General features: G+C 33.8%; 1 protein-coding gene across 5 annotated transcripts in view; it reads right to left on the reverse strand.

The window, feature by feature from the left end:
* The window catches only part of CCDC171 (coiled-coil domain containing 171), a 282,585-nt gene that overhangs the window by 136,691 nt on the left and 132,432 nt on the right, over positions 1-13,462 (reverse strand). For 4 of the 5 annotated variants that reach the window (XM_081067658.1, XM_081067655.1, XM_081067662.1 and 1 more), the window contains 3 exons: positions 12,209-12,438; positions 11,547-11,729; positions 6,956-7,141 (listed from right to left, as the gene is read on the reverse strand). In XM_081067658.1, the coding sequence (XP_080923784.1) occupies positions 6,956-7,141; positions 11,547-11,729; positions 12,209-12,438 (599 nt within the window). The remainder of the gene's footprint in view (positions 1-6,955; positions 7,142-11,546; positions 11,730-12,208; positions 12,439-13,462) is intronic. The other variant, XM_081067657.1, reaches the window with a different exon arrangement.

Here is a 13,462-nt window from a genome sequence, read left to right on the forward strand (position 1 = left end):
CTTTTTCCAAATCAAGTTGTTGTCCTTTCAATCTTAGTTGTGGAGGGTGCAGCTCAGCTCCAGGTCCCATTGCTGCTGTTAGTTGCAGGGGGGGCAGCCCACCATCCTTTGCGGGTGTCGAACCTGCAACCTTATGGTTGAGAGCCCACTGGCCTATGTGGGAATCGAACAGGCAGCCTTCGGAGTTAGGAGCATGGAGCTCCAACTGCCTGAGCCATCGGGCCTGCCCCGATTCAGTCATTCTTAATGTCAAACTTACTAGAGGACAAAATAAAATATAAATATATACATACACACATACGTGTGTGTGTGTATACATATCTTTTCATATAAGCAATGTCATTCAGGAAAGTCATTCAGTTTCTCCTTACTCTAAAATATTTTAAAAAGTAACACAGTGAGGGATATAAATGATAAATGTCTATTACATTCAGGTTTTGTACACCTGAAACTAATTTAAAAGGAAAAGGACAGAAAGAAGGAAAGAAAGATAAAATATGGAAGTTTGCTTTAAGTTAAAGAATCTGACATAACTATCACTTCTCGGCCTTTTGGCTAAGATCAAGTGAAGAATCTGACATAACTTAGAAGAATGTCACAAACACATTAGGAATGTCATTTAGGAAAACAAAAAAAGACATTCTGAGGACAATTGGGGAGTTTGAACATGGATTATACATATATTAAATTATATTACTGAATTTAAAAAAAAGTAACACAAATCTAATGCCCTTCAGCAGATGAATAACTAAATAAACAATGTCATTTACAGTATGGAGTTCTGTGCGTTAATTAAAATGATAAATAGATCACGCAAGGCTCATGTAAGGCTCAAAGAGTATAGGCTATTTTAATCCAGACTTGTGGTTTCTTGGACAACACAACTGTCTCAAAGTTGGTAGGCTTTCAATCTCTTTGCTTCTAGTCAGTGCCACATGCCAATAAATATACCAAGATTCTTTCTTGGAGATTACTCTCATTATTGATTTCCCTTTTTCCATATACCCATGTGTACACACAGGCATTGCGCTTACTGGTGGTTACCTTGAGGCCATCTAAAATAACTGGCTAGAATAAGAGAGCTACACCCCTAATTTGTTCTTTGCTCTGGGACTGAGACTTAATGGGCTCCTTTTAGGCCCCAGATTTCTAGATTCTCTCTCCCTCTTCCCTTTTATTTATGTTCACAAGCCAACTAATTCTTTCCTGACTTCATCTCTTTCTTGTAATACCTTGTCCAAAACAAAGTATCAAAGCCAACATTTATTACCACCAATTCTTTCTAACTACTTCCCCTAGATCTACAGGATCAGCAGTCCTAAATTATCACAAGTACAGTTTTATCAAATATTTTGCCACAGCTTAACATGAATTTCCATCTTTCCACCTCTGATATGTTTCCTCACCACCAACTGCCTGATCACTAAGCCACTGCCTCAGGCTTTAGTTATTGGTTACAGGAGTAACCTATTTTAAGGTACAAATTTCTGTATTATTTCCCACAAGTATTTTACCCACAGGTTGAGTCCCTCATTAAAATAATTGTGTTTATTTTAATCATTCTTCAGCTACTTCATTAACATGCAGTGTCTACCACCAAACAATCTGAAGTCTATAAAGCATAAAAACATGTAAGGCAGGATCCAAGATAAAATGGTTATAAATAGTTACCAAATTTAAGTTCAAACTTGAAGAAAAAAAAAGATATATTGGATATGTGGCTTTTGTATGAACTACTGTACACCACATAAAATTTTAAAAAACGAAAACTTGCCTAACAAAACTGCCTCAGAGGTCCAACAGTACTAAAGCTATTACAGACCAGATCAACGATATACTAGCCCATGGGGGTCGAGGCCTAGATGTCCCTAATGTTATGATTATCAACTCTAGCCTCCAGCTAGGTTAGTACACCCCCGTGAGCTACTTAGACTTCGCTTCCTCTCACCATTCGGTTTTGAATACCTTCTTATTTCTCGTACCTGAGCATTCTGCTCGCTTTGTTCTTAGCTTGGCTAAATACCCCACAATGTACCTGTGATATTTTATCTAGTTTCCACTCCATGTGTTTACAGTGAGACGAAAAGTTTGCGCAACTTTGATAACCGAAAACTGACAAGGACAGTTGAGATAAATTATAAGTCAGTCATGACTATGGACATAAATTTTAAAATGAAGTGAAAAATTAATAATCTGAAGGCAACTATGTATTTTTAAAAATCATCACAACTAAGTGGGGTTTATTTCAGGAATGCAAGACTCACTTAAGATTAGAATACAGAATAATGTAATGCAGGGTCAGCAAACTTTAGATAGGAAATACTTTGTGTGCCACCTCAGTCACATATTCTTTGATTCGTTTTTTTGTTTGTTTGGTCCCTTTAAACACATGAAAACCATTCTTAGCTGACTGGCCAAATACAGGTTGTGGGCCATAGTTTGCTAATCCCTGATATAATTCAACATTCTAACAGAATAAAAGAAAAAAACATAAAATTATCTCAATGTATGCATAAAATGTATTTGATAATATCCAACATTCATTCATGATTTTTTTTTAAATAATGCATAATCTAGGATGGTAACTCCCTTAACCCAATAAAGATGATATATCAACTAAAAACCTGTAGCAAACTTCCTCTTTAATGGAGAAATGTTAGAAAGATTCTCTAAGACTGGGAACAAGATAAGATGGCTACCTACTGTTTCTACTTCTACTTAACATTGTATCCTAGTCAGTATACTAAGGAAGGAAAAAAAATTAAAGGATTAAGATTTGAAAAGGAGAGGCAAAACTCAATAATGTGATGGTCTTATTAGAAAACCCTACAAAGTACAGATAAAGTGTTATTTGAATTGGTAAGAGAGGTTAGCAATGCGGATGAATATGAGATTAATATATCCGTCTATTTATTCATGTGCCAGTTATTTGGCTGATCTTAGTCTGTGAAGGCTCCTGAAGGAACTAAATTAGGCAAGCTTTCTTCCAGAGAAAATTTTACATTAGCTTCTGTCTAGACATTACTGACCTGAGATTATTCCATTCAGGTTTTTAGGCAATTCCTTAATAAGGGCAGCTCAGGTTCAAGGCCTGATGTGCTTGGTGGAGCCCAAAGCTTAGTCTGCCACTTGCTGCACTGGATTTGGTGTTTGCCTACAGGGTAAACCCAGCATGTGTTCACAGTGCTAACTTTGATTTCCATTTGTTGGAGTTTGTCGGTGGTGTTTGTTCTGTGAGATTTCCTTTACTCTTTTTTGTTTTCTTTTATTACATTTTCTTTTTTTTTTAATTAAAGTTTATTGGGGCGACAATCTTTAGTAAAGTTACATAGGTTTCAGGTATACAATTCTGTAATCATCTATATAGATTTCCTTTACACTTTAATGCACTGCTACAATACAGGAAGTGTCTTATCCAAAATCTAGCTGTATCATAAAGGAAGGCCATTCATTCTCTGTATCAAGTCCAAAGTATGATTTATAAAAACTATTGCATATAGAAAAATGATTAAAAACTAACCCCAAATGTTAACAGTGGTTGTTTTCAGATGGTAATTTGTTTTCTCTTCTGTATTTCCCTATCTTCTATTCATGATCTTATTTGTTTTTATAAAGAAGAAGCAAAACACTTTATTTTTTTAAAAGAAGTTATGCACAGAGCACATTAAAAAATTATTTCTTTAAGTATTGTTGAAAAACAAAACAATATGCTTGCTTTTCCAACAGTATCTTAATTAACTCTCATAAAAATTCTGTAACTTAAGTATCATTATCCCTAATTTTGCAGCAGAGGAAACTGAGGCTCCGAAAGGTTAAGTTATTTGCCCAAGTGACAGAACTGGGATTTGAATTCAGAAATACTTGTTCCAAGGCCAGTGCTTTTCCTACTGAATCATACTGCCTCCCACAAGAGAGCGTTTTCACATTACCACCTGCTAGTTCTAATTAAGAGGTAGTAATTAAACAATTCTCTGCTCCTGACAATATTTAAACTACTGGCATTTTAAAGAAATTAATACAAATAGCTTTTTATCTGCTAGAAGACACTATAACTAAACACAAACTACAAGCTATTGCAAAGAGAAAAAACTGCTTTTTCAAAGCATGGTTAATTACATTATCTATTAATGAAGCATAAAAATGGTGTTCAATGACCAATTGCAAAAATGTTCAACTTGACTAGTAATCAAAGAAATACAGAGTAACAACGACACAGTGATCAAATTAGCAAAAAACATTTTTTAAATAGTAATAGCCAGGTTGGGTAAAAAGTGAAATTCTGATACATTTTCAGTGAGAGTGTAACTGGTAAAAATTTGCTGTAGGCCAACTGATAACATATACACTTTAAAACATATGTGGCTTTTGACCTAGTAATTCTCATCTAAGAATTCATCCTAAGGAAATAATCACAGATTTGTAAATAAAGATTTAGCTACATGGTTGCTCATCTTAGAAGTACTTATTACAGCAAATCATAAAAAAAAAAGCGAAAAAAACTGGAATGAATTTAAATCTACAATAATAAAGAAATTAGGTTAATAATTTTTAATAAATTTTTCTAAAAACTAAATCCCAGTTTCAATATTTTATAGGCCAGGGAACCCTGAGCAAATCCATTCAATTTTCTCAATTTTATCAAAAAACAATGGAACAATAAGCACCTATTTCACAGGGGTAATTTAAGAATGATGTAAACAATACACTGCATAGAAGAAAACATAGGTACTAAAATTATGGACCTTGGGTTCAAAGAGCATTTTATGAATTTGACTCCAAAGGCAATGGAAGTAAAAGCTAAAATAAACGAATGGGACTATATAAAACTTAAACGCTTCTGCACAGCAAAAGAAACCATCAACAAAATAAAGAGGCAACCAGCTGAAAGGGAGAAGATTTTTGCAAACAGTGCCTCCAATAAGGGGCTAATATCCAAAATATGCAAGGAACTCATGAAACTCAACAACAAAAAAACAAACAACCCAACTGAAAAATGGGCAGAGGACCTGAAGAGACATTTCTCCAAAGAGGACATACAAATGGCAACTAGATATATGAAAAAATGCTCAACATCACTAATCATCAGAGAAATGCAAATGAAAACCACAATGAAATATCACCTCACCCCAGTCAGAATGGCTATCATCAACAAGACAAATAGCAACAAGTGTTGGAGAGGCTGTGGAGAAAAAGGAACCCTCATACACTGTTGGTGGGAATGCAGACTGGTGCAGCCGCTATGGAAGGCAGTGTGGAGGTTCCTCAAAAAATTATGAATAGAATTACCATATGACCCAGCAATCGCTCTCCTGGGTATCTACCCAAAAAATCTGAAAACATTTATCCATAAAGACACGTGTGCTCCAATGTTCATTGCAGCTTTGTTTACGGTGGCCAAGACATGGAAACAACTAAAATGTCCTTCGATAGATGAATGGATAAAGAAGTTGTGGTATATATACACAATGGAATACTATTCAGCGTTAAGGAAAGATGATATAGGAGCATTTGTGACAACATGGATGGATCTTGAGAGTATAATGCTAAGTGAAATAAGTCACACAGAAAAAGCAGAGAACCATATGATTTCACTGATACGTGGTATATAAACCCAAAACAACAAAAGAACAAGACAAACAAATGAGAAACAAAAACTCATAGACACAGACGATAGTTTAGTGGTTACCAGAGGGTAAGGGGGGTGGGCGGTGGGAGATGAGGGTAAGGGGGATCAAATATATGGTGATGGAAGGAGAACTGACTCTGGGTGGTGAACACACAATTTATCGATGATGTAATACAGATTTGTACACCTGAAATTATGTAAATTTACTAACAATTGTCACCCCAATAAATTTAAAAAAAAAGAATGATGTAAAATAATTCATCTAGAGACTGCAGCATAGAGCCTGGCATATGTACACTGTCAATAATAATATACATAATGTGGTTAGGAAGGCAGATGTGAATCTGACTCTCTAGGTCTATCACTTATTAATGGTTGTGCAAAGTTACATAACCTCTTTGTATCTCTGTTTTCTCATCTACACATTGAGAATAATACCACAGAGTTTGTGTGAGGTTTATATGAGATAATTATTTATAAGTATTTAGCATAGTGCCTGGTAAACAGGAAGCACTCAATAAATTTTGACGATTTTATTGGTAATATTAGTATTTAGCTACTAGAATAAATACAGATTATTTGTATAAGAAATTATATACTAACTCTTAGTTGCTTACTGCATTTAGGTTTGATACGCAATATAAAAGCTATGTTATATCATTTTGGTTTTCCTAGAATTAATTGTTCCATTCCAGTGTATATAAGCTCACTAGTGAAAACTCCACAAGCATTATAATCATAAGCTAGAATTCTATTATATTTTAGAGCCAACATTTCCAAAAGATACCATAGTCATAAATCCATTAATGAAATTTTCTAAATGACAACTGTGTTATTTTAACTTCTGTTTTCCCTTCTGAATACCTTTCCCACAAATAGATGACAGGAAGAACAACTCCTAACCAAATCTCCTTCACCCTCAAAAAAGCACTTACATAAGATTCAGAGAGACCTAGATCCAAAACCTTTCAAAATCCAAAAGATACATGGGATTTCAAAGTCCGGAGGAACAAAACAAGGAAAAAGAAAAAACACTAAAGAGAAAAAGAAACAAGAAAGATAAATGAAACAAAGGAGCAAATTATTGCTGAAAAATATCTCCACTTTGTTCTCAAGTAGGAAGTAAAACCTACTTATACATTTTCAATACACACAAATCCTGCTTGGAATCAAGGTCCCCAGAACCATATTTCATTCCATCCTTATAAGCGCTTATAGAATAAACATTTCCTATCTTGGGATCTGTTCCCTACTCAGGAGATATATGTGATTCCCTCAAGGACCCACACCTAGAGGAAACAAACCATCATGCAAAGAATATTTTCCCACCTTAACAGCTTCTCCGAGAGTTTGGTTTTTGTCAGCTTCCTCACTGGAATGTAGTTCAAGTCTATAATTCAACTCCTGTAGTTGTTGCGCCTGTTCATTCAATAGCATTTGTGCCTGCTGTTCCCGAAGTAATGCATTATTCAGTTCTTCACAGGCACTTTCAAACTTCTCATGGGTGATCAATTTCTGAAACAAGAGGGAAAAAGTTCAACGATCAGCTAACTGCATTTTGTATCATTTAATCTTCAGAACTGTATTTGTTAACATGAAGAACATTATACATACATTTGTAAATGTCTGATACATGACAAAAAATAGTATTAAGTTGGTGCAAAAGTAACTGCGGTTTTTGCAATGAAAGCTTTTAACAAGTTCCTGTGCTTTTCAATGATTCCCTAAAAGTCTGTGTTCAGTGTATGTTACCATCCCTTATCAACATGCCCTTCTTGGAGACTGCTTACCAGACCATACCTCCTGAATCCCACCACAACTCTCATTACCATATAATCTTCTTTTATTTTCTTCACAGTCATAATCATTATCTAAATTCATCTCATATAGTTGTTCACGTTTTTTATCACCTGTCCGCAGGCTGCCACCACCCACACATTGAAGGATGTGAGCTCCACTGAGTGGGGACCTCACTCAGCTGACTCATCCAATACACAGAAGAGTGCCTGCCATGTAATCGGTTCTCAAGAGATATTTGTTGAATGAAAGAATATTCAGATATAAACATCTGCCAGTAAAACTGTGCACCATAACATACAACATGGTTTTTACAATATCGTGACTGCTCTGGAGAGCAAAGCACTCTGCTCTGGAATAACTAATGACAGTTCTAGACAAGGGCCATCCTTTCATGGGTGTGGAACCCAAGGCAGAACACACTTGTTTTATGTCCTGTTCAAAACATTTAAACAACTGAAAATTGGTTACAACAAACAACAAGAGACATCTTGATCTTGAAGAACAAAAATCAGGAAGGTTTCCCAAAAGGTAACCTGAGAAACGTATGTGGAAATTAAAGGAAACCATGCAATTCACTTAATCACAGTAAGTGTATATATGTATATCTATTTAAGATTGATAATTTCCCCATTGTTAAAAAAGAATTTGAGGTGAAAAATATAATTAACCACAAATATAAAGCAAATTGATTTAAAATTTTAAAAAATCTAGCGGGTCGGGGGAGGCCAAAATACCTATTGAGTCTAGGCATCTAAAATGGTAAATTATTACAGTTGAATGTAGACTTTACCTCTGAGTTTTCTGACAAATGAGACAAGAATAGAAATGTGCTTAGTTATAGTTTCCTCTTGGGCCAATAATAGCAAGTATGTGCATCATATAGAAAGAAAAAGTTTTGCTGGAACTAAGTTTGAGGTCAAATTTATTACATGGGTCTTTCTATATTATAATATGTAAGTATTCAGTTTTACTTTGGTACCAGGTACCTGGTCTGCTACCTCCTGGAAGCAACTGTCTTTTGCTATTATTTGCCCTTTCAAAGATGTATATGATGGAATACACCTTTGAAACTCAATACTGATTAAGTTTCAAAAGGCAACAGTACAGCATAAAAATAGAGTCCTAATGATTAACCTAAGTTAATACAAAGTAATGAGAAAGATCACAAGGCACCAAGGAGAGCTGTCTCATTTATTGACCACTATAGTGAAGTGGTTAAAAGTATGAGTTTTGGAGCCTGACTACCAAGGTTCAAATCCTGTCATTTCCACTTACTAACTGTGCAACTTTGGGCAAGTTACTTAGCTGCTCTATGCTCCATATTTCTCATCTGTAAAATAAAGATAATAATAGTATTGAACTGTTATTGATATGAGAGACAAAATGAATCAACATCCTAAAGTACTTAGGGTCAGGGCCTGATACATGGCCAATATGCCACTAAATGTTAGAAATCATAACTTTACACCTTATAATTGTGTGTCAAAATATAAAAATTACGTATCTCATTCCCTCAATTTTACTCTAATTAATCCAATTTTCATTTCTACACTTCAGTGGAAGTAATTCACACTAAATATTTTCTGAAACACAGCCTTAGGTTTTGCTGCAAGCCAGTTATTCAACCAAAGCCCTTACAAAAGGATTCTATCACCTTCCAGCAACTGTTCTTCAAAGTCTCATAACCCCTCTAGATTCTAAAAAATGAGTCCTGACTACTTCCAAACTAATGAAAGATAAGATGTTTACTTGTTTTCCTAATGAATTTCCTATGAACTAGGAAATCCTAGAATTCTTCATACATATTCCAAGGAGTAATGTATATAAAGAATCTTCCAGTTTTCAGGAAACCCACTATTAGCTAAACCTCATTATAGTTGACTATATTCTAAATCTCAAATTGCATCAATGGCCCTTGCTTTCCATTTCAACAGGCCATCTCAAGGTCCAAAATTTAGTTAGTATATACAGTTGAAAGCAAACCAAAAGGAGAGAGAGAGAGACACTCCAAAGGAATTGGCTTTTAAAAGTGCACACACACACACACACACACACAAGTATACACAACAGCTCTTTATGATTTAAGTATAATGACAAAACAAATTTGGGGAAAAATTAAATGTGTACGAATAGAGGAACAGTCAAATTTTAATACATCCATTATGATAGAATAGTATTTATTTATCTAAAGTGAAATTAATAGTAAATAACACAGGAAAACGTTAACAGTACCCTGACTAAATATATATACATATATGCAATAGAATATATCACATGCAAAATCATCCCATGCAAAATCATTCCAAACTACAACTGTCCAAAAGGGTGTGCATATACACATATACACAGAGAAAAACATAGGGAACAAAACGCATGCACACTTCAAAAGTGATTGGTTCTGGGTGGTTAAGATTAAAGTAATTTGAATTTTCTTCTTTATACTTTTTAATTTTTATTTATAACTATCATGTAATACCTTTATAATCAGAAAAAAATGTTGATAACAGCTATATATGATGTTAGAAGGGTAGTAAACTAGGGGAGGGGATTATCACTTTGTGAGGGGTGTAAATGTCTAACTATTACATTGTTTTGTACACCTGAAACTAGTAAAAAAAAATGTTGAAGCAGCTCATAAATTTTTCTTCTCTGAGCAAAAACCAAAGACAGTAAGGGAAAAACTGTTTTCTTTAGACATTCACCAAAAAGAAAACTATTACTTATCGCTGATCAGAAGGATAATTCATGATTAGTTGACCTGCCTACTTTATAACTCTTAGCCCTTTGAAGGTATAGCTATTTGAAATAATAATTAACATTAGCAATTTACATTATCATAGGATTAATAACTAAGGTACTATCTGCTGCTATCTCCATTACAACAAATGTTAAAATTGCAAATTCCAAATTAACCAAAAGATACATTTAAATTGAAATTGAAACTAGAAAAATTTAGGTTTCCCAAAGAAGGAGGTACTCAAAGAAGCTTATCATGAGGTTTAAGAAACAAATTTTATATTTGTTATATAAAATTTGTATATTAGCTATCATCAGTTGTATATAGTTTTGAAGTTGTAATCTATTAACTCTATATTCCTATACCTACATTAGCAATAATGTTAATAACTAACCCAACTGCAAATAGAACACGTGGGTATCTGTATATTGTGGTGCTTCATAGATTTATCTATTTCATTCTTGATCTAATGTTATTTGGCTAATAGCCTTCATTTTCTCAGCTATCTTCTGTTTTCTTACATAATACATATAAATCCTTTATGGAAGTTAGACAAAATGAACATTTCTTTGGAAAAGAAACCTGATTTCATACTAAATAATCTAATTTACTCAAAATATTCAATATAAAATGAAAAGAGAGGAAATTCCACCCTCCACTCCAAACATCTGGCTCTACTGGGGGCACTTTATTTATTATTATACATGTGGGGTCTTATTTGCTATAGCAGTTAAGCTATCCTAACTTAATCATTGTCTATACTATCAGTCACAGTTTACATTTTACCAGGGTTATGACACGGAATCAGTATTCCTAAGCATTGGGCGTAACTTTTTTTAATTGAGCTATAATTAACATACAACATTGTGCAGTTTAAGATGTATAACGTGATAAATTTATGTATCACAATATGATTACCACCATAGTATTAGCTAACACCAGTATCGTGTCCAATAGTTATCATTTCTTTTTTGTAGTGAGAACATTTAAGATCTAGTTTCTTAACAACTTTGAAGTATATATACTTATTGGGGCATTTTAGAACGGAAGTGTTTTGATGAAAAAGAAATATTCTTTTTTTATCTTAAGAAATTATGCATTAATTTTGCATTTATTTTTATTGCACATAATTATGCATTTATTTTTTTTCATTTTCTTTTTTTATTATTATTAGTTTCAGAGAAATATTCTTAATGGGACTTTTGAATTACTTGAAAAACACAAAAAGTAAAACAAAACAAACATATCTATACACACATATATGTATATATATTAATATATGGGTGCGTATATATACGTTTATGTACACACACACACACACACACACACAAATATTCAGAGGAGAGTTCACCAAAGCCATAGTTCTTTAAATCATATACTTACAGAGTGCTTAAATTCATTTAATTGCATCTGGAGACCCTGGGCTTTGTCAAGCTCCTTTTTCATTTCATTGACATTTCGTTTGAATTCGGTGACCTCTAAGCGCAGTGCTCGGCGCTCCACTTCCGCTGCGTGCAGTCTCTGTGTAAATCCAAATATTTGCTTCTGTAATGATGCTGTGCTTTTCTGTTGTTAAACAAGAGCAGTTTTACAAAAAGTAATTACAGACTTACTAATCAACAGCGATGACCATTTCACCAATTAAATGCAACTTACATTATACAGAGAATACCAGCTATTGCTAAAATTTAGAGTGAAAACTTTATATTATGTGACCAATAATTTGGATTACATGAAATGAACAGCCGAAGAAAAGAAATAATCTAGATGGGTAGAAAATAGAAATGACAATCATTTATGTCTCATACAATTCTGTTGCAATATTCTTATAGAGAACAGTCAGCTCAAAACTCATGCCAGAACTTTTGTATTTTGATATTTGGACACAATTGGAAGTGCTTTCATTTATTGTATTAAAAGATTACACGAAACCTAAAGGAAACATAGACACATTCGTGTGCAACTATCTTAAACTACAAATAAATCTGATTAAGAATTAAATTCACAAATCCTAAAGTTCCTCTTTAATAAAGTTTTATACATACCAGTATGGGCACGTGACCACGCAGTCCGTATTTCAGGGCCAGTGTGTTTACTTTATGAAGTCCACGGGCCAGCCTCTGAACCAGGGAATCTTTTTCTACATATGTAATACTCCTGCTGCTATTGTGCAAAGGTAAATTCTCCATTGCTAACCTAATTTTATCCATGAGTTTTGCAAAAGAATTCTTGGCCGCACCTATTAGTAAGTGTCCACACATTCTGGAATTTGGATCTTAAAAGAAAACGAAAAAAGACAGGAAAGTGTAAATTGTCGCTTATTCGTTTCACAACAATACTTCCAATCGCAACACAATGAAAGTATTTTCTCAATTATATAATTCCCATTTACCTATAGTAATTCATTCAAAAAGTCCCCTCCTACATTAGCTTTCACTGTAAAAAAGGAATGCAGAAAATAGTTCACCTACTAAACAATTATTGAAAAAAAATCTGCATGTACATCTAGTATGTCATTCACACTGAACGTTACAATACTAAAAATTGATCATCATTCTCTGTTTTAAAACATAATATAAATTCATTTTCTATTTACAACTACCAAAGCTTGTTACCCTAGCGTCACACTATTTATATTCTCAGACAAGAAAACATAATTTTCCTTATTCCAAGGCAATTAAAATTTTACTACAATTACTTATTTCCCCACAGGATTTCTGTAATCATCCCTCTCATACTCGTATAATGGACCTAAGGTCCCCGCATATCCAACGTGGCTTGCTTACGGCTAGATTCATCAGGTCTGTAATTAATAATTGTGTTTAATGTTGATAAATAAAATTGTCAGTGCTCTTTCTACTAATTGGTATTCCAGATAACAGTTAATAGGTTTGTTTATGCCTTAATAAAAGTCGTGTAATTTAGTTTTCCCACTGCTAAGCAGGTCCTCATCTGTCATTACTTGTCTTATGATACTACCCACGTAAAACGACAAGCATAGAGAGATTATTTAAATTCAGTAGTATACCAGTCTACATTTCAAGATCCTCTGATTTGGGGGTTAATTTAAATCTTGTCTTTACATCATAAGCACAAAAACACATATATAGTCTGATTCATCCAACAGAAAAATGTTTCAGAATTCTAAGAATATGTATAGTTTAAAAGTAAATGGCAACATTGAATGAGAAGGCAATGGAACAGTGTTTTCTGTCATAAAGAACCATTTCACAGAAGTCCTATGTTCAAAAATTGGGGCCTCGTTTTATTTCCTTTATTCCTCAATGAATGAAAGGTAA

This window comes from Rhinolophus hipposideros (genome assembly GCF_964194185.1).
Source record: "Rhinolophus hipposideros genome assembly, chromosome: 11".
Taxonomy (NCBI): domain Eukaryota; kingdom Metazoa; phylum Chordata; class Mammalia; order Chiroptera; family Rhinolophidae; genus Rhinolophus; species Rhinolophus hipposideros.